This window comes from Zophobas morio, unplaced genomic scaffold (genome assembly GCF_036711695.1).
Source record: "Zophobas morio isolate AGI-343-1 ecotype UQ-CSIRO unplaced genomic scaffold, CSIRO_AGI_Zmor_V1 ptg000012l, whole genome shotgun sequence".
Lineage (NCBI taxonomy): Eukaryota > Metazoa > Arthropoda > Insecta > Coleoptera > Tenebrionidae > Zophobas > Zophobas morio.
The window spans coordinates 27,944,474-27,967,417 of record NW_026972117.1 but is presented as its reverse complement, the minus strand read 5'-3'; the positions used below and the strand labels follow the sequence as shown (position 1 = coordinate 27,967,417).

General features: G+C 32.8%; 1 protein-coding gene across 5 annotated transcripts in view; it reads right to left on the bottom strand.

The window, feature by feature from the left end:
* Window positions 1-375: 375 nt before the first annotated feature.
* Window positions 376-22,944, bottom strand: part of LOC135128132 (rho guanine nucleotide exchange factor 11) — a 64,635-nt gene continuing 42,066 nt past the window's right edge. For 3 of the 5 annotated variants that reach the window (XM_064055005.1, XM_064055004.1, XM_064055009.1), the window contains 14 exons: window positions 17,325-17,475; window positions 16,928-17,015; window positions 16,825-16,871; window positions 13,309-13,386; window positions 11,217-11,410; window positions 10,505-11,166; window positions 10,213-10,447; window positions 10,067-10,154; window positions 6,630-6,886; window positions 2,766-2,882; window positions 2,420-2,602; window positions 1,572-1,762; window positions 1,353-1,514; window positions 376-1,294 (listed from right to left, as the gene is read on the bottom strand). In XM_064055005.1, the coding sequence (XP_063911075.1) occupies window positions 1,268-1,294; window positions 1,353-1,514; window positions 1,572-1,762; window positions 2,420-2,602; window positions 2,766-2,882; window positions 6,630-6,886; window positions 10,067-10,154; window positions 10,213-10,447; window positions 10,505-11,166; window positions 11,217-11,410; window positions 13,309-13,386; window positions 16,825-16,871; window positions 16,928-17,015; window positions 17,325-17,475 (2,480 nt within the window). In that variant the 3' untranslated portion in view covers window positions 376-1,267. The remainder of the gene's footprint in view (window positions 1,295-1,352; window positions 1,515-1,571; window positions 1,763-2,419; window positions 2,603-2,765; window positions 2,883-6,629; window positions 6,887-10,066; window positions 10,155-10,212; window positions 10,448-10,504; window positions 11,167-11,216; window positions 11,411-13,308; window positions 13,387-16,824; window positions 16,872-16,927; window positions 17,016-17,324; window positions 17,476-22,944) is intronic. The other 2 variants (XM_064055007.1, XM_064055006.1) reach the window with 2 other exon arrangements.

The following is a 22,944-nucleotide window of genomic DNA, read 5'->3' as shown; positions in this document are numbered from 1 at the left end:
TTGTTCTGCTTGGAGTCTCGATTTATAATCGTAATATGGAATTTTACCTTAGCAACTTTCGGTTTTTTGCTTCACTACTGTTTGAACAGTTTTGTATAGGTCTGGCTAGTTAGTTTTGACTTTTGACATTCTTCGTAATATTGAAATTTCAGACGGTTTTACCGTATCATTCAATGTAGAATACTCAAATTAATGCATGACAATAAAATAACGACGAATTAAAAATTCCTGTTCCTGGAAAATTTTTACCAAATCAGCCCCACAAAGCTCCATGAGGCATCTTAAATCTAGGACTTTTTGCCAGATTTAGATGACAAAATAATTGTTTTTCTTTATATATCCAAACTCATGTGTACAATAATAAAACAAAATAGATTACTTTAAATAGTTTATTATGTAGCATTATTATTTTTTATATAAATATGTGTACTTAACAAGTTGTTTATTAACTGCGATGTCATTCATTATTATATAATTCGCTATAAATATGTAGGTAGTAAATACAATAAAGTAAAAAATGATACACTTTACATCTATAAATGCGATCTTATAACAAAAATGCATTTTAAAGAAGCGGTTATACAAAAGCTAGACAACATTTAACAAGTTGTGATTATCTCATTAGATAACATTGTAAAATGAGGTAACAAAGTAGACAACATATATATAAAACAAAACATCATACATCATAAACTCTTACATGAAAATCTATAGATCTGCACAATCAAATTGTTTATAACTATCAGAATTACTAAATTATAATAAATTAACGTTAACCAGCGTTCTCTAAATACATACAAATGTAAACTCACAATGAACCCACTCTAAAATTACATGCAATTAATTAAAAAGAGCTCATAATAGCTACAAACAAATTGATCTCGTGGAACAGCGTAATACTTAATAATGCTAATATACATCATTTAAATAAACTTTAGACCGTCCTAGGCCTTGTCAAACTTGAGTACTAGCGACTTATAATAATGAATAACAGTAAAAGCATTATTGCACCCATTAAAATGAAGGGAGAGAAAAACGTATATCATGTTGACCATTAACTCAGAAGGAAACGGTTCGTAAGAAACCCGTGCCCTTCAGTTTTTTATAAAAAAATAACATGAATAAGAAATATACCTAGGCTCTTTCACAAGATTACCTATAAGATAATAATAATAAAATTAGCATATAACAAATATAATTTTTTCTTTATACAAATTGTCTGGTTTACTGATATTCAAGGCCCTACAATGGGTGTTCTGATATCACGTTAGCTCTCTGGCTCTGCTGGACTTTCCTGAAACGTTCCCGATGCATGGGTCGCTATTCTTCGATATAACAGATCAGTTCCTTACCTTAATACTGTCCAAGTCTGATTGTGTTTCTAAAATAGGCGAATGAGATACGTTGTCTTCGTTAGGCCCATGAAGCATCTGCTGTTCGTGAAGCCGTTCCCTCATACGGAACAATTCTTTTCTTAGCCTATCGTGTTCTTCTTGTGCTTGTTTTACGTCACTCTGATGTAAAAAAATACTTAGTATACACTACCGACTTAAGTTAAATTTACTACTTACAAGAAGGGTAGTCAGTTGAGTACTTAGTGTATTGGCAACGTCTCTAACACGACTGGCGGGAATGGAAGGCGGTAATACGTTTGGCACTACTTCCTGGCTTTGGCAAGCGAGGTGTTTGCCTCCTGTAGCTGATATAGCTGTTGCCTCCGTCACATTTAAAGCTTCATTGACGGCAAGGTGCAGCTGGTCCACTGCAATTATGTTATTTTAAAATGGAATTGGAAATTATATTGTATGCAATATTAAAGGTGGTGAGCCAGTCCGAGCTGTTCATAGCGTAAAATCAAAGTTTGACTTTTTATTAAATTCGTCGGAATTATTTGGATTTTAACAATAATTTTGAAATTAGTAGAAATATTATAGAATTGTTTCTGGAATTCTATTGTGTTACTTTTGAACTACCATCTGAAGAAGAAGTGATTGAATTATTAATTTATTGAACTAATAGTAGCTTAGTTTGAGTTGAGTATTAGATAGTTGCGATAAAAAAAAATCATTCCGAGTTGGCTTTTCTCACTAATATCACTAATTTAGTCCCTAAAATAACGGTACTAAATAAAGATAATCCTAACATAAATTCACATCAGCTTTGTGTAAATTATTCACTATATCAAAAAACAATTCATTACTCATCAATTAGTTGTAAATTTCAAATTCCTTATTCGAAAAAAAAAACACCATCAAAGTTTATAGTTTTTTTTTATGGGCTATAGAGGTTATCAAGTGATTAAATAATCACTTGACTTAAGCGAGAAAAAAAATTTCCGCGTGTTTAATTAAATTAGTCCAAATAAATTTAATTAAAGAGTCTGGCCGTCTATCCAAAGAAAACACGCCAAAATACTTACCTTGGTAAACAGCAGCTAACACACGTTCCGCTAAATCTTTGGAAGGCTTCGTTTCCTGCATATCACTGGCCATATCAGCAATAAGATGGAAGTGCTCTCTAGGAATACTTAAAAAGTCGGCAACCAGGCCCTCTTTGTCTTCCAGTGCTCGTCGCACTTCTTCATCTTTCCGACGAATTTGTTCTAAATAAAATAATAATTAGTCATCGCATAAATCTAAGGTCACACATCTTCACTAGTTGCCAGTGTGCATTTAAAAGCAACTATTTACTATTAATTCATGCAGAGTTTAATATAAATAGGTAAATAAAGCGCTAAGTAAACTGTGAATACCCAAAAAGCATACCTAGTGGAGTTAACCTTGATTCTGCAGTGTGCACTGGTGGTACTTCTACGTGGACCTGTGAAGGCTGGATGAGAGGCCACTCATCCGCTGTTACTTTCGTGTGAACACCGCCACCCTCTAAAACCATTACCGTCAAATTTGAACTTGTTTAAATCAAGCATCGGTAAGTACTGCTATGCTATTTCATTTTATGAATACTAAACGTCAATACTTTATTTAAGGCCAAACATACTTCAGATATTTTAACCATTTTACATCATCGCAATAAAATTTGATTTCGCATTTCAGCAGCGATAATTACAGCTCTGGCGATAATAAATGAAACAGGTGAATTAGTTTACTTCATGTAATGAGCTGTTGAATCAAAATGGTTTTTATATGCTATCACACCAAGATAACTCAATGTGCGCGTTTACTGCCGTGCAGAGTTACCAAAAAATTAATGAAAGTTTAAAACCCAACGCAGTGTATCATAAAAATATCGCTGAATGCAAACATTTTATAATCTAGTTTTTAAATATATACTTAATAAATCTATAAGGTATTTTTTTAGGTACCAGATGAGCTATTATTAAAAAATAGGGAAAATTCTACATACTACTTTCTTTATATTACTGTCTTCATCTCTCTCCCTGTTTTCTGTAGTCAACACCCCAGGCTTAGCTGTCAAATCAATGCAACTTTATCCTTGTAGCTTTTTTTATCTTGTAAAAACCGGAATACTTCAAGCGTAATTAACTAAGAAAAAATACGGTTCTATCTAAATATAAATGCATAAAATCGTTACTTTTCAATTTATATGTTTATTTTTCATCTTTTTTTACAGAAACTGTATACCGTGCCATAAAAAATAAAATGAAGTAGAATTATTATTGCTAATAATTTTTATTAATAATATTTAAATTGCCTGTCAGGTTTTGGGAGTACCGCTGCTTTTAATTTGACGTAAATCAATGTCAACGTCATCTTTAATCACTTTTTATTGCTGTATGTGGACATTGTCTTCAATTTCTCGAAAAAAAAAAAAAATTTTTTTTAGAAAATACACTGACCGGCGAAAAAACCGGCCACCGCAAAACCAAACTTTAAAAATTATTAATTTAACTAGTGATCAATATTTTATTAAAGAAAAGAAGACAAATAAACGCAGAATTAAATTTAATTTAACAAAATAATAGAAACAGAGCAACAATTTGAAAAACACTGTTTACAACAACAGCCTCCTTTTTTTTTTTTTAGAAAATATCGTACTTGGTGGTTTTACGAAATTTTTCAGTGTGGCCGGTTTTTTTTGCCGGTCAATGTATTTATTCAATTCCACTGCATGTAATTAATTTTTGACATTAATAGATGACAACTGATAGACTCGTTTAAGTTGTGCCACACACCTATACAGAGTTGGTCTCACAGCCTAATCTAATTCGTTTTATTTTCGATTACATGGTACTACAGTTGGGCCAGTCGTAAAAAATTACCTAAAAAAATTTTAATACAGGTCATCAAAATTGATTGCGACAATTGTTAAACCTGAACTAGAATAATTTGGTTTATTACGTTGACGAAAAAATATTAGCTACTAAATTTGAAGTTTTTAGATTTCAAATTTCAAAATGCAATGGCGTCTTTTTTTAAGTCTTTTGTTTGACAAAAAAAAATTAGTCGGAAGATCTGAAGTTTCGACTTTAGATTTGTCACTTTTCCACATTTCTTAATATGCTCTTATTCGTAGAGACGAACATTTTCCTAAATTTAAGCGTAACTATAAATTGTTGTAAGAGTTGTCTTGTCGCCCCCTGGATTAATTAATAGATCTATAACACACTTCACTGGTACCAATCAAGTGAACAAAAAATTGTTATATTTGTTGGCACTCAAATTTAAGCTGGTAACATGAATCTTGCAAATCAAGCACCACATTCGATTAATGAATTTCGTGGCAACAAATTTAAAATGTAAGAAAATCAATTTTTATTGTGCCAGATACTCTAGTAGCTTTTTAATTATCAATTTTAGTTTTCATTAATTTTTTAAATATTTTATTAATTTGGTACTGTCTAGATAGATGGGTTTTGTAGTTTAGTTGACAATAATCTTAAGACTGCAGTCATTGCACTTAAAATTGGTGGTCATAGTTAATTTTTAACATAAATATACTTTGAAAAATGTAACAATCAATAAATTATTAAAAAAAATAACAAAAATATACCTGTAATTAAAATTAATTAATATAAAAAAGCACCTGTAAATATTACAATTTTTTTGCTTAATTGTTACCATTGAATCGACGCCATCTTAGTCATGAAAAGATCGATTTCGACATAACCTTACATAAATCTGTCGTGAGGTTGAGAAACTTGACGGCAAAAACAAGGAGTACCAATTATCTCAATCAATTTCGATAACCCTGTATCATTCATGAAAACTGTGCTTCCATTGGGTATTTTACAAAATTTTGCCAACATGAATCAAACATTAAAAAAAAATCCCAATTAGAATCTCTCTTAATGAAAATGAACTACATTACATAATCGATTATCTTTTCTGATGCTCATGTTGATAAACAAAATCACTTCTGAGCTTTTGATGAATTAATATCAGTCAGCAACAATTGTTTGACGTATTTTTGTAAAATAAAACTTTGTTGCTTATTTCATACCTTTGTCTTTTACGTACAAAAAAAAAAAAATGTGTAAAAACATTACTAGGTAAATACTGTAAATAACAAAAATCTACAATAACATTTAAAAAATGCGTAAGACGTCATCTGATCACACTGAAAGATTCGTATTTTACTTAAGTCATTTACTTCTTTAAAGTAGGTATCGACTGTTGTAATAGTGAAATTTATTTTGTATTATAAATGGCGACCGACAAGTTAAATTAGAAACCTGTATTTTTAAAAAGAAACTAAATTTATGTGCTCTGCCAACAATTTAACGGTTTTTTTTTTCCATATTTTTTTACTTTTTTAAACTTAAAAAAATGTCACTGGTTAGTTTTGTTAGTATTTTTTATTTATTAATAAGAGGCATTTGTTACTGAATTACCGCAATTTAAAAATTTGTATATAGTGAGTCAGAAACCACTAACCTAACACAAACCTCATTAATAAACTAAACAATAAATGACATAAAATTGGAATTTAATGACAAGGTTAATTAACGTGTAAATTAAGTGTGTTTGAAAGAAAAGCAAAATTGCATACCAATTTATAAGACATAAAAATGGAAATCTTTTAATTTTATGGCCGAATTTAACTAACAAATTGTTGGTGTATTTATGATCCATAGTTTACTTCGTAATTTTCGCTCGGTGAATAGCAAAGTTGACGTCATCAATGTATTTTTAAATAACAACCCCACTTTTTGTCGTAACTTTGGCAACGGCAACAAAAAAATTATTTCACAATTTAAAAAATCAATAACCTGTTTCGAGTGTTTTATCATGTCATTCTGCAATCTTGTACATTTTGTTGAATTTATTCGATAGATTATGGGCTCATCAATAATTTTAGTAAAAATATTTTTTGCAAAATTTCACTGTTTCTACGAAACACACCTCCGGCTCTCGTGAACTAGAAGTGTGGCAAGGCAAAAGCTGTATTATATTATAATGGTACCATTCAAACCTGGCGAACAATAAATAAGCCCTTTTGTGCAACCATTTCAATTCACTGTAGCTCCAGTTATTTACAACTATGGGTCTTGCTTTACAGTCTAGATATCGAGAGCTTTTATTTTTTGTTTGAAGCCTACTATTTAATCTACTTAATCTGTAACAACGTTGTACCCTTTTATAATCTACTAATTTTTACAGAACTATGAATATACAGGCGTGCTGTGTTGTGCAACCTACGATACTAACCTGAAGAACTCGCAGCTTCCTTCGATTCAGCAGATCCTTCCTCCTGAGCATCACTAAACACCGGTTCATCTTCCTCCTCATCTTCAGGCTGATGATCTGTTCCACCGACAGCCTCTGCCCTTTCCGCCACATCTCGCGTACTAGGTATTTCCTGTACGGCTTCCGATTCGTCCGAATCAGGCTGTGGTTCCGGCCTTTTCGTCTTTCCTTCTCTCCTGTTGTGCGCATCCGCGGCGTCCGAGAAGTGCTTAAACCACCTAGAAAACAGGAACATGCGATTAATTGACGCGTTGAATAACGAATTAAGAACCCCGACAGCGAGTGAATCATAACTCCGCTTAAGCTAATTCTTCGAAATCAAATACGTAATCACAATTAGAAACATACCTGCGCTAAAATAGCCAAAGTTTATTATAATATACGTGAAACACGTGTAGGTTTGTACAAACTCTGGTCATTGGCTGTCAGCACTCAGTTATTTGCATATTTTAGCCAATACCTGAACTGATCAAAATAAATCGACGATACAGCATGTTCTTCGCGAATCGATCGGGATGGACGCATACCTGGCTATAAGGCTGCCGCGTCGCTTTTCGCCGGAAGGACTAAGATTTAAGCTGCTTCTACGCTCAGACTGTGAGGCGGCGGACTCGTCTTCTGATGTGAGGGACTGCCGCCGAACCGGCACCATCGGTAGTGGCGGCGGCCACATGTTACACTGCCCAGTGCACACTTTTCCGTACTTACATAAGTAAATATTTAAACGGTCCAGGATAAAACACGCACCGTTCGCTAAAAATACAACACCCCGCAAGAACAAGCAGGGAAAAAGTGATAAACTTTCGTTAAAATACTGACTTTATTTTAAAAACAAATACAACGCGGATTTTACGGAAAAACTATTATCGGCTGCGCAACGTCACGACGTGAATCTTGTTCTGGTAGTTGCTCGCATTGAAAGGCAAAGAGATAAAGTAACAAAGTGGTTAACTAGGCGGCGTATCATTTGGCTGTGAAGTTGAGAGATATGTGTAATGAATGTTTTTTAACTTCTCGATGCAAAAGGAGAACCTGTTTACAATCTGTCATCATATCATAACATTTACTTCAGGCAACAGAGAAAATTATTAAAAAACAACATTAAGCGTTTGAAATGTTAAATGAAGCGCTGATGAGGTTTACATTAAAATAAGTCATGATTTAAAATTCGAGTAAACATTACGATCAATTTATTTTTGGTTTTTACTAATAGGTAATAAAACGTTTGAAGAGAACCTGAAAGTGCACATGCAATTACCGGATGCGGAAAATTGCTAACAAGTGTCTTCATTAATGAAGTTTATAGTTTTGTATCTGTGTGTATTAAATTAAAAAAATGTGTATATTTTTGCATTTTTAGTATTCTTTTAGCAGTTTCCCTCCAGGCTTTTTAAAAGACATTAAATATGTAATATAAATTAATTAAACTTGGCCTGTTGTAAAACAACGTCAATGCAAATATGTACAAACCAAATGTGCAACACTACTTTCCCAATTCTTATAAAAATGAAATCTTGAGTTAATTTTAAATTGAATTAATTAACAAACGAGAGATATATGTTTGAAAATAACATTTTTATATACAACATTGACACTGTTTTTATAACGTACAGGATTATTTATTTGCACAATGTATAAAACGGATTTTCTTCATAGACAAGACGTTGTTTTAATTACGGTTGTGTAAAGTAACCTACGAAATTGTGACCACTTTAGCCCATCTACTACGTGGTACGATAGAGACAAGTTGTAGTTGCTGTGTCTCACCTTCAAAGTGACACTTGGGGAAAAATGTATCAATAATTTAGTTGTTTTTTTTCAGCATTCTTTAAATCCTATATTATAAACAAAGGAACTAGAGAATTCTGTTTTTCGTCAGAAAAAAAGACAGTTGGAAAAGAGCAAAGTGTTCTTTTTGCACTTATGCACTTGCTCAAGAAACAACAATGAATTAGTCATATAGCAATTTTTGGGTACCTCTAAATTTACTATTATTTTCCAAACAATTGTAGGAAGTAGACACTCACTCTTACAATACTCTTTAAAAATATGCTGGTTATGTGAAAAAACAGAAATTTTAGTAATTAGTGGACCACCGATGTAATTACTTATTTCTATTTTTAGCCCAAAATCAAAAACGAGTTTAAAATATGCTTTTAATAAATACAACTTATGTTTACGATTTTGTAGATGATTTTAAATAAAAGATATAGATATTGATTGATAGTCGTTCTTGGTTGAAGTTATTTAAACTAAACTACATGTTAAATGTAAATTTATTGTGCACAGTAGCCATACTTAATATCAATAAGAAACAAAAATACTTGGGAAATGTGTTTCAAACATACGAGGAAATAATCTGTATTGACAGCATATAAATACCTGAATAGTTCGTCATTATTTCGCATTTTTGATAGCGATTTATTACCTTTCTTACCTCACAGTGAACAGTTCTTCCTTTCTTTTTTTTTTAATATTTAACATCGTATAACATTCGGTGATGCCCATATCGAAAAAATTAAATTAATTGTTCAGTAGCTATTATTTACGTAATTTCGTAAATAATAATCGACTTTTAATAAAAATAACCACCTTTAAATAATACTTCTCTCGGTTCCAGTCCCTTATTTATATTAAACGCTGTTGTCATCACGTCAAGTCCCAACGCCCATACTGAAGGATAATACGCGACCAAAATCAATGTTCAATCAATACATTTTGAACTTGGAGAACTTTCACAACGATGGAACGAAGGATCGTATAACGGTGTCAACTTGAAAGCGCGTGGAAAATAGTTCTGCTTATATGAGAAGGCACGCATTCTTTGTCATGCAACAAAAAAATAAAAAATACGTCATACGAATGTACTTTATACTGTGGGAGAAAAGGATATAATACTAAAGGTGTCAGGGTTGCAAAATCTGTTACAAGGATATCGTATTATGTGACTACATCTCTCTTATCTTCTACCGTGAATTTGACTTTTAAGTCAAAATACACAATTAATGCATGCAAAAAAAACCCAGTGATAATACCCGCAGAATCTCTCTTTTTTTAAACGCATGTCAGAAATTTGTTAATTTTTATCGTTTCACTCTGATAGCTGCGCGCGCACCTAGTAATTACTAGATTGTGTGGCAACGATGTTCCTATAGTGCACTAATTTGAGATTAGTTAAAAGATATGATTTGGTATTTCATTGTAAAAATATTTGTTTTTGATAAACCTTTTTATTCCTCACTGCTACATATAATTTAGATAATATCGTTATTTTGGAAAAGAAGATACAAAATGCGTCTAATTTAATTAATATTTATCCATTATTTAACGCTATAATTTCAAAAATAGCTTTAGCGGAGCTAGGGACTACAGAAAAACAAATAAAACAAATAACTTACGCATCTCTATTGATGTCGTCATCTGCCAACAGATCATACATTTGAGTGCCGTTTGTGGAAGTGTTGACTAGGAAGAGAGCTTTTTTACCTGAAAAGAAAAACCATAAAAAACAGTAAATTAAAAAAGTTGTAACGCGAATACTCACAGGCTGCATTATTTCTAACTAATAACGTAGACATCTTAATAATTGGCGAAAGAGGTTGTGGCTGGGCAGAAGAACCCGACTGGAAGAACTTTAACAGGAACCTATCGCCTTCCTTGTGTAGAATAACAACGGCTTCTTCAAGCAGTAGCACGTGAACAGGCACTATTGCCTTATTTCCCCGTCGTAACTGCATATTACCTTCCCTGATTAATTTGTACCTCGTAAGATCCAAAGTCTGAAAAATAAACGTACAACTGTAACTTCAAACAGTTTACTAAGCAACGTTACTCACTCTGAATTCCTGAGTGATCGGATGGTCCGATCGCTCAAAATTCGTTGTATCTAAATGCCGCTGTATATCTTCCAGGCGTGCTTTATTGAAAGCCACCTTTGCCGCTTCGTTGACATAATTTAAAATTTCTTTGGAAAGATTGTGTGCACGTTTTAACTTCGCCAACTCTTCTTGCGCATGCGGGGTGTCACCTTCTATGCTACTAATAAGTCGCTCTAACAACAACGGATATTTAGACAGACGCTGCATTTCTGTTGGAATTATTCCTTGCAAAGGTAACCGCCTACACTGCCGTTTTTTCTCACATTCCACTAGTAAGGCTTCAAATTTGGCATCTCTTTTACGTTTTTCTTTAATAAATTCGAGCGCTAACTGTTGGCGTTCGCAAAATGTGGCAGCGGCTTTCTGAAGACTCTCGCCCGTCACGCCACCAAACATATTCACTACCATGTCACCGAGATTGGTCACCAAAGGATCTTCACGCCGCCTTTTCTTCATGTCTTTGTTAAATTGCATATGAACGTTTAGCATCTCTTTGATGTTGGGAAAAATTAAAGCTATTTCTTCGGATTTCAAAAGCGCACTTTCTTTTAGTGTCTTGTAAAAAATGTCACATAACACTCTGAGATTCCGCACGTGTGAATTCTCCGTGTGGAACAATTCTAAATTCACAAACATTACGTCACGACTAGAAAAAACACCGAGTTCTTACCGTTAATTACGTCTTGCCTTTTCTTTTCGTGAGGCTGTAAGTTACGTAATTCTTCTTCAGGGAAGAGTTTCTGCCAATTCGATGGCTCCATTTCTGAATCACTTTCCCAGTCAGAACTGTGCTTTCTGTCGCCTCCACCCCCATCAGTGGTGACGACATCCACACTGTTACTTGGGCTCTCCGACAGCCGGCCACTAAGAAGGAAAAATAACGTGTTATTTGAAGTTCGTAAAACGTTCCGACAGCTACAACACTCTCTTATAATCAAAGTATGACCTCCCAAGTATATTTAGTACAGTTTTTTTGCAGGAACTAGTTCTCAGCAAGTAGTAGTCTCACAAAGCTTTTTTGTTTTGTGTTATTAATACACGTGTCCCCCACACTGATGAACACTATTATAAACAATAACTCACAAACTAACCATAATAACATAATCTAACATTTTTAAAGCCGTGTATGTGGCGCCTGTGAAAAAGAGATTTTGTCTGAAATATTTCGATCTGCGTAAACAATGAATTCAAAATTACAAATCTACTTAGAATGAAAAGAATCTGTGGTCACATGATAAACTAAATTCAATGAAAAATTTATAACCGTGACCCTTAATAATATTACCATAAAACCAAATTCTCGTACGAGTTGTTCCTTTTACTCAGAAAAAAAAAAAATAAGGCCGCGATTTCCGATTGCTTAACAAGTTTTGAAGTGTTAAAAAACCCACCAAAATGAAATGCTGTTATCAATATTTTTTTGATAACCTCGATATTTTTTAGTACAACAGATGATAAAGAAATGTACTATTATTTAAACATTTAGACCACCAGTGAACTGTATGTAAAAATTATGTAGATCGAATCCACGCTTCTAAGACTTGCAGAATTTTCCAAATATTGTTATTGAAAAGTCTGCATGCCATAATCTTTTAAAAGTGAAACGAAAAATTTGATCATGTCAAGTGTTTAAATAATTTTTTCTATAATTTTGTTCTTTTCCTAAAACTGGTTCATTAGGCACTAAAAGAAAAACGACCTTATATACAAATTTTGTGGAAAAACGGTTTATAGTAAATGAGCTCTTTTTGAAAAAATTGTCATCCAAAAGATAGTACATAGTTGTACCGACCGATCTAATGAAAACACTGCATATTGCTATTTCAACATGACGTGATATTTTCATATACGTCTTGTTAACTTCTAGATCCAACAAAACAATGAACACAAAATAGAGCACGTATTTAAATAACTCAGTAACTTAACTAAAAATAACCACAGACTTTATATGACCAATTTCCTATAGAGTTTTCTCCTGCTAATTCTCCCTCTTTTGCATTGACTAAATCGAATGTGGTGTTAAAAAATGATGGAAATATATATTTTCGATTCGTTTCATCAAAACGAGCTGATTCTGTATACAGCAAAACCACCACGGAAGTCCCTGGACACTAGTTAATGCGAATGGTCAACAAACGTCACAGTTCAAAGATATTACGTATGAATCATAAGCAATAACCTTAATTTATGGTAAAGAAAACGTGTGGGTTTATATTCACCGCATAAAAATTGAAGGCAGGTCGAGGTTAAGTACTCAAATAGTGCAAGTGAAAGATCTTTACCATTAAAAAAAATAAATTTTTAATTTTTTCTTTGAAAACTTTATTTATATATTTACGAAGATGTTAGAAATTGAAAATATGTAGCAGATTTACAGACTAGTGAGTATAATTTGGCTACGCAATGTTTTTGCTTAGTAATCGACGCAGCACGAGTGTAGTAGTAATCAAAATTCACTTGCATTAATTATGTGGTTGAAATAAATCCATATTGTTGCAATGTCCTACGAACATATTGGTCTTTGTTATTAGTCTAATTATAATAATCCGTTGAAGAGTGTTGCTGCTGTTCGCGTGACAGTTATTAGATATGTAATTAAAACGAGTATACTCGTAAATAAATAAAAGCGTACGCATTCATTCAATATACTTCTGATACGCGCACGCATCAGCTATTCACGTTTCGATTCATTAAATGTTCATGTACACACACAAACACACGTCAGGATCAGCGAAAAGCAATTTTTCTTTCCGTCTACTTACTTGTACGATATGCTAGAATTGGATGAACTACCGGAATCTGTATTTGACAAGCCTGGCTGATCCAACTCCACATCGCCACTACACAAACATTTAAACAGCCATTACTACCAACATTTCTATACAAATACCTACAATTTATCATTAACTAGCGTGTTACTAAACAAAATAAGCCAGTAAGACAATTAATGATCACTTCGGTTGTCCTCGATGGCCAGGTATGTTGTAAAAATAAGAGTGACTCATTGTCAACAATGACTTTGACATCAACTATCAAATTAGCCCACCGTCTTTTGTATTAGGTTATCCTTTACCGGTTTAGGAAAGGAAAGTGGCAAGTCACATTATATTTCTGAGTAAATCTCACTCTAGCGAATTGCGTAAACAGCACATTGTTAGTAACAACAAATAAAGCAGTAATAAGATGACGGTTTCCAGACTCATATTTTCTGTGCATTGTATTTTAGCTTTATCTCCATTAATATCAAAGTTGCTTTTAACTTATCATCCTTGTTACGAGTAATCTCGACAATGGCGTCCGAATCAAATATCGATTAGTGCATTTACACGGCAGCTCGAGCTTCACACCGCGCACGAAAACCAGAAGTAAACGTGAAATGTAACGATTTTTAGTTTTTCAATATTATTGAAACCTTAAAATAATATAAATATCTTGTTTTACTTTCTTATTTACTTATATCTGACTCTGTTGCATCAATAGTTTAGAAGCCTCTCTTGAAAACTGGCATCACATCTTACATAAATACACAATCTCAATTGAAAAAATTAAAAAAGTACATCCTACCGAGAATTAATTAAAATAAAATTATTTAAAATTGCAAACTGAATAGAAATAGTAAATAGATTTCAAGTTAGCACACCTTAAAATAACATAAGATCTATGTGTGACGTCACAACAACATCCGACAAATTCGGGATGTGTGAACAGAATATAATTCAGCAATATAGGATAAAAAGTAATTTTATTGAATTATAAAATTGTAATTGTAAAATTCAATTAAAAAATGTCTCGCTTTTGTGATAGACGTTTACTGGTGTGGTTGACGAGGATTTCTCGACTCGAATTGTAAAATTATGACCAACGAGGTGTTTCCCATTCATAATCACTTCTTGTTATATATTTTGATAGAACAGAAAAAAAAACAGTTTTCAGGTTAACATCCACGTGATACACACAATGCAGCATTTATATTTATACGAATTACGTCTTAAATTGGTTGATTTTCACTATGACATCACACGGATCTTGCGTCATTCTAAACTATTGTAACTCGAAAAATTGTAGTGAATATTCCTTCAAAGAGAATTGAAATAATTCTTTAAATTGTTAATGACAAAAATAATATACGATTAATTTTTTATCACTGCGAATTATTCTGACATATTTTTAAACTGTATTTTTGAAAACTCATGAGACTTCACCGTCACTGTGTAGTACAGATTACAACGCATTGATCAAATTTCTATACTTTCAATCTATATATATATTGTATGTATTAATATTTTTACTGAAATAAGTTTCAATTCAGCTGTGCTTTTATCGAATATTATTAAATGGGTAATTGTAAACAGTGAATTATTAGTTAGCGCAAATAAGACAGTAACGATGACAGTAATGTTTGTTTCTCAAATTACAGCTATTATATGAACTAGAGCCGTAATAATGGGCAGAAACATCATGTATAGTGCCACAAGGAATATAGTGGATGTATGACTTTGACTCGTTTGCGAACAAAGAGCATCTTAAACTAATACCATTAAACCGAGAAGTTGGTTAGCTCAAACACGACAACAGAGACTAGCTAAATTATATTTAACATATTTAATAAGCTGCATTATTCGTTGACACGGGTATGGAAGAGTCAAAATTATAAAATCACTACAGGATTTGGTACACTATACATATAACCGGCAGAAAGTGCAACTTTTGTCAGTCAGGCTTATTTTTGCACTACTTCATCACAATTCTGTATAGCATTCGCTGAAAATGTGGATTTTTTATGATGTTGTTCTAAGCGCAAACACTAACTGAAAAACCGTGCATATGAAAACTTCCACATTTTGCTTTAAAAACAACTTATAATCACGTCACAATGACGCACTGAAGTGTAACAAACTTTCATCAAGTTTGGAGTTGACAGCTTTAGTAACTAGAAAATCTGGACAGTATACATCCCACTTTGAAGTGTACACTTTTACCTAAAAATCAGAAAATTTATAAAATCACATATGTGACATTATACACAATTACATAATTCTATTGTTCTAAATTGATTTTAAGGTGGTTTAAAATCCATTACACGCGATATAGCATGACAATGCAATGAAGCATGAAATAACTAGCTTAAAAGCATTGTTATTCACAATTGAAAAAGAAAGTTAATTGAGGGTAAAAATCTTCCATAAATTTTCCCACGTCAGTCCAAAATGTGCATCACATACGAGGGAAAATAGTTACAAATTACGCCGAAACGTGAACAAAATAAAAACGCTCGTTACACTGCTCTAGATCAAACCAAATGTGACTTTAATACTGTTATAAACGTCCTCCTTAATTTAAAATCTTCGTTTGAACAAACATCATGCAAAAATCTTAGCCTAAACGTATTTTGAATACTTCTAAATATAAATGACACTGATCACACAATAAATTTGGTCGAAATGCAAGTTTTAAAAGTGTTTTCAAGTTTACTTCTGGTCTTGCCAGCACACTTTCAAATGTCATCGTATGCGTAGCTGCGATCAACTAAATTAAATGCGATTCGTAATTAACGCAATCGATAAATTATTGAAGCGAATACCTAAAGTTGGACAATAACCTAATACAAAAGGTACCTACATTTCCCAAGTTGCTAAACATAGATAACAAAAATAATCCTTGCAGCCTGTAATAAATATTTACAAAACTGAAAATTAAGGTAGACTATTCGCATTTTCAAAGAGAACTCGAATGCCTGGCATATTTGGTCGGAGGAGAAACGATTTCAAAAGCATTCTAAATAAATAGTCCAGAATTAATTGCAGGTTGCATTCGTGCTCCCTCCGGAAAACTAGACGTGAAAGCGCAGTTATTCGATAAATGTAGGTGTCTCAGACCTTTCCGAAACTATCACGAAACTGAAGTCGGGATTGGTCATTGCAAATTATTAGTGCCCATCTAGCGGAAGGTCACCTCACTATCAAATCAAACAACGGTAAAAATGTATATTTAAGATTTAGGTGGCCAAAGTATTGTGTTTTCTTTCGGATCAAAAATGCGCGCTGGAGTAATTTTTTGGAATTTTGTCGTTATCCTCAAGACCGTTTTTCACGTTATATTCGGTGCAGCTAGTCGCGATCCACGAAAAAACTGTCACTGAATTCCAATGTTGGCCGGGCACGATCTATAGGCACCGGATCGTCCGCATGCGCGCTGAGGGGCGGCGACCGGCACTGCTACCATAAGGGAAAACGGGGATGCGAAACTGCAAGGATTAGCGAAAGACGGAATGAACTCACCTTGTGGTGTTATGCGAGGGATCGCTGATGTTCCGTCTCTGTTTCCGCTGCAATCAAGACCCGACTTTGCATACTGCATCACCTTATTGACGTTAAAACTCACCTTCTCCGACTGCTCTTTCACGCTTTCCGATCGGTTTATGTTGCTGCTGGACCGTTTCTTGTTCGACGTCGCGGGAAAACTAGCGTTGCTGAAAAAGACACGTTGTAACTTCCTGCTTTTCGAATTCTCCGAAAAAAATATGTTTTCGCTTATAAGTTACCGGGTGGCACGACGCAGCACAAAACGCAGTTTTTCGAAATCATCTAAACTTGACATGGTGTTGTAAAGTCTAGACAATGGCGCACTGTATCACTTCGACTACGATTTGCACTGTACCCCAAGTGATAACCAACACTAAACTTGACGATATCGGTATTTATCTTTATCAAAATTATATGCGTGTCAACTCAAGTACAACATATTTTATACACCTCTTATCTAATTTCTATCAACTTACTTGTCAGGAGTGGAAGTGTCGTTCTCTTGTTTATTTTGACCATGATCTATACTAGTCGTGCCTTCGGCATTTTTAGGGGTTTCTTCTCGTACGATGTCTGGACGTCGATCTGAGCCGCTGCGGGAGACAGGTTGACTTGGTTTGGTTTCTCCTGGAACAAAACGATAACTTCATATAGATGTCTACATTTTTACGAAAGTATAAATTTCGTAGATAATCAAGTGAGCCTTAACAGTTGGGTCCTGGTTAGGGAGTTCCAAAATTTTAAATAACACTCATTATTATTATTATTATTATTATCATCATCAAGTCGATTTAATGTTTATCTTTTGCAGAAATTTTATTTAGACATCTGCTTTCAAAGTGAAACTAACATGTCCTGATAAAACCTGCTTACTTATAAAGGAAGTTTATGTAGTTAGCACATATCTAAAAAAGTTATTTGGACAAAATTTTACTCGGCACTGAAGCATTCAAACAAGCACAGTTTCTTAAATTTAGACTATAAAATTGAGTATGCAAATTTTATTTTTGTGACAATGTCTAAGAAATAACATCGCTTTTCAACATTTTTGGTGCATTAAATATACTATTTTTGTATGAATCAATAAAATTAATTAACTCTTGCATCTAGAGGGGATGACTGCATAAATTTAAATCGTTGTTGTGAAATTTTTGTTAGAATGTTGCTAGAATTTCCTAAAACTTTTGGTACGTTCTTAACAGAAAATTGTAAAATTTGTTTCCCCATATTTATTTTGTTGTTGTATAAAACACATCAATTTCAAGGAAGTTTAGCTATACAGAATGTCGATATGACCTCATCAAGTTTGTGGAGGAGATAAGCAGATGGATTCTGATTAGCGATTTATCAAGTCCGCGAAAACTTTAAAGCAGTTATGAGGTTTCACAACAATCAGTCCAGTAGTTTCCAACAGTTTGTCTTAAAAAAAATCACCAATAAACGATAGGCATACAGAAACGGGGGGTTTATTTTTCATGGCCTAAGAGTTATGAAATATCGAAAGAACATTAAATTAACCCCACTTTTTTATAAATCTTAACCACATCCGCAAGTAATACAACAAAGACATAACATATATTGGAAAAACTACGGGCTTTTTTTTTACCAACGAAAGGTTTCATATGCGACGTGCATATCAGATTCTTTTTTAAATTGTTTAATAACCCATATCTTGACTACTTATCGGATTTTATGGTTGTGACGCCAAAATCGACAACTACTCAAAAACGTGACAATTACGAGACTAAAATTTGTACAATGCCACGTCAAAATTTTTTATGTAGTTACGGCTTTGTAGTCATTAATTAGGACGCATGTCAATATTACACTTAAAAATCAATCTTTGAAAAATGCGTATTTATACTTAATTTTTTACGGGTGTTCACAAAATTATGCAACATAATATACACAAACTAATGGTGAGGTTGATTATATTTTCGATTAGAGTTAAATGTGTAATCTAAGATTACATGTTAAAACAAATGGAACACAAATTTTGTAGTTAACAATAATGTGACATTTTAAGAAAACATTTTGGGCAAAATGTGAATGTTGGCATTTTTTTTTTTTGCAAAACATGCATTGATTTAAAATTTCAAAATTGTTTAACACGTATGAAAAATTGTCGGGTTAACTGTGAAATGTCTATTTTGGTTTCAGCGAATATTTCCACGCCCTTAAAAAATGAACTGTAGTAAAAATGACAACTATTAATGTATAAAAAATAAGGTGAAATGATACTACTAGTGCCCGAAGTTTATTGATTTATAGACAATGTGAACACAAGAATATCAATTTCTCATTTGATTAAAAAACGTATCAAAACTTGTGTTTTACTGTTAATATTGAAATAGAACGAGTCTGAGGGTAACACAAACACAAAATTAAGACAAACATTTTTAAAAACAAACTACGAAAAATGTTTGATATCGTCATAAAACGGTAATAGCAACAGGAAAAAAATTGGTCAAAGGTTATTTCGAAAGAACTTCCCTCGCTTCTGAATTACAGTACAACAAATTGAGCTTTTTCAAAAAATTAAAATTATATTAAAGTAAATGCGAAGAAGTGGCCGACGCGTTTATTTGAGGTCGATTTTTCCGTACAAAATTTTGTGATGACGTCATAAACATTTTTGCAAGGTCAAGTATATTAATTTGGATTTAGAATGCAGCGTAATACTAATAATAACAGTCCTGCATTTCCAAATTTTCGGGAAAATGGAGTAATCATTCTTGCCTCGTTCATTAATTTCGAGTCACCCTTTATAAGCAATTTTAAAAAATATGATGTATTAATAAACCGCAAGTAAAGAGTCATAATATTTTGCATATTTAAAGAGGATTTATTAGGCAAAATTTTGAGATGACGTCATCAATTTTCTGGAAGGGTATAAATGAATAAATTTTGATTAACGATTTACGATAATTACGATAACTTAATCTGGATATCTAGAGTGAAAACCCAACACGGATTCATGTATCGCAAGTGCAGGAGTATCTTATTTTTTAAAATTCAAACAAAAAAAAAAGTGAATTCTGGAGATAATATCCTCCCACTGGCGGTGGCGATGATTAGCCAAATTTTGGTCAGCGTTTAGATGATATTCCTAATAGACATACAAAATTTGTAAGCTATCGGTCCAGAGTAGTTTCGGAAATTATGTGTCTAATAAAATTTTCTGTCGTACCATACAGACGATAGACATGAGGAAACGAGGATCACTTTTTGGTACTCTAGAAGTTGTGAAACGTAGAGAAAACATGAAAGTGGCAAAAGGCTCAAAGAACTTGGTTCATTGAATCATCCCCAGCAACAATCTGACGTCATCTCAAAGAATTGTATAATAAAATAATGTAAATGTTATACAATAATGTATTCCTATACTTTTGGTGTACGAATCTGCTTTGAGTTTTTTCCCTAATCGTCAAAATGTTCACAAAATACTAATAATATAATAATATCACAGTATGGTAACAGTCTACCACTAATGAAGGATATATCGACCGTGGCTGTGGGTTCGCTTCCACACGCGGACAGGCGGTTGCGCGTTCGAAGCCAAACTTGTTCGTTTCTGTTTTTCTTTTTCTCTCACGCTGTGTATTATCAATGTTTATGACGTCATAACAATTTTTTATTGATCAAATTAAGAACGTATCACCCTATCACGTAGCATTATAATAATACATTTTCCGAATATTTTATCCAAATGTGGCTTAATTAATAATTTTAGTCCTCTGTTTTGAGGCGATAAACTCAAACAAAATGTTACGTAGAAACGTAACATTTTTCCGAAGTATAAAAAAACACTTGAAGTTAATTAAAGCTTGTTTTTATTGCTGAGAGGCCATTTTTCCCGTTGGTTATCTGGTTTAAATATATTTTACATTTTCCATTTTGCACAATCCCTTGCAATTGGCGCCCTCACAGAGCAGTGGCTGCGGAGGTGTTATTTGTGCCGCTGATTTTTACATGATAGAAGTTATCACAAAACAAACATTTAAAAATCTAATCTTATAATTTTTCAAAAATGCATAGAATGAAAACTAGAATTTCTTAATTTATTAACGACACTCTTCTTCAATATAAACGACAAAAATTCTAAAACAAAGAATTTACTTTCGCATTAGAGGCAAGTTTTTTCATATACACGAAATAAGATTCAGAATTCTAAATATTAATATTCATTATCGAAGTAAAGACTGCTCTTATGAAATTATTGTTTGCAACGAAATTGTTTGAGATAATAGTGTTATTAACCCTTATGCAGCATAATTCCAGTACTGTAAACCTTCTTCCTCATTTTCTAAAATTTATAGGTCCTGAAAAAGTAATAAAAACCTACGAAGATGAAATTTTAACACTGTAAAACCTACCAACATTGCCCGAGTAACTTAACCCGCATCTACTTATATTTAACATCCACGCCCTCCTTTCTAATAGATTATGATAATGTCTGATTTGCAATATGTTATCTGGAGACTTTTCATACATTACTTATTGACCAATTTATCGAAAAATAGAAAACTTTGTGACACATAACGATTGTTTCCGACGAACTTACCAAATCTTATTTCATCCATAGTTTGACAGAACTCTTCCAATAACAAAACAGTTCTTACTGAGATTTGAGCGGTAAAATCTACAAATATTTTTACAGGACGACTTGTGTCCAAAGTCTCTAGACATATAATTATTATTAGTACGGTCTGCGCATGGTAGTGAACCGGTGATACCATGTCTTACAGGGGAAAGGAAGATTGAGACGTCAGAGTAGAGTTCGCCATGACGTGTGTTTGTTTATTATTTTCTGACTCTTTTAACCTGCAAATGTTTTTATATTCATAAAATGCCACAAATAAAACAAAAACAACCACAAAATTTCCTAGTATTTATGGTTCTAAAATTAGAAAATTACTAGGTTTCAATCTGAATGCAAAAGTTGATTGACTATTGTGTGTTAATTATTATTAATTCATTATTATTAACCTGACTGAATCTGAAAATGGTATTTTATATTACCCGCAAATCTGATGACGTCACAGTAGGGTTAGCAATCTTTAAAATAGCGACCGGCGGGAGTGGTCATGCCGAACTTACCAATGTAAGAACTTTGGGCTTATGAAAAATAAAAAACAATAGCTTCCAATAAAATCAGAAACGTTGCAAAGTAGAAAAAAAATGCAAACACGTTAAAACAACAAATATAAATTTTAGTTTGTGCTGGTACGAATTTCAAGGAAAACTACAAGATACTCAGTAGGTTAATTCTGATAAAAGTTACATTGATTTTTATAAACTTATCTAATATTTTAACTCTCACGGTTCTAACATTTTACATTGCAGTAACAAAATTTAAGGATTGAATTTTGAAAGTCAATCAATAATTTTATTTTTCCACTGCTTCTAATTCTGTCGCATTTAAATCGATATTTGTGTAACTGTGACCCAGCAGCACTTTGGCGCATAAGAACGCTGTATTTTTGAGGAAAAAGATGTTTCCCAAAGGAGCTACAAACCCCACTTCAGTCTCGCGTTTCTTGCCGCATTAAATATACAAAAATATTTTAATTTTGAAATATATATTTCAAGCTAGGTGTGTACATCTAAAAATATTACTCTGAAACGATGAGTAAAAAAATAAATAATGGTAACACACTCATGAAAATACCGATCATGTTATGAACAAGTTTTATCCAAAGTAATCGACCATAATTCCTAAGTAATTGTTTTTAAATCTAGGGTTAGAGTTTTCCACCAATATGTAGTAGATAACATATCAATTGTATTAGAATATAATAGATGTAGTCAACTGTACTGTATGATGTATACTTTAGTTCATGTTTAGGTGGCTGCGTGATATAGCTCCTGTCGAGGCTATAAGATAGAGCTTACAATTTGTCTACTGTAGTTATTGTTGGTCTTTTTGTATTGTGTTAATAAAGATTTGTCTTTTCAGTGTTCTGAATTAAATCATCTTAAGATGATTTCAAATTTAATATAAATTTAATTTGCTAACACCCTTTATTTTTTAATTTCTACTAAAGCTGCTACTTATACTTTATAAATTTCTGCTCTAGTTGGTCATGATGCGTG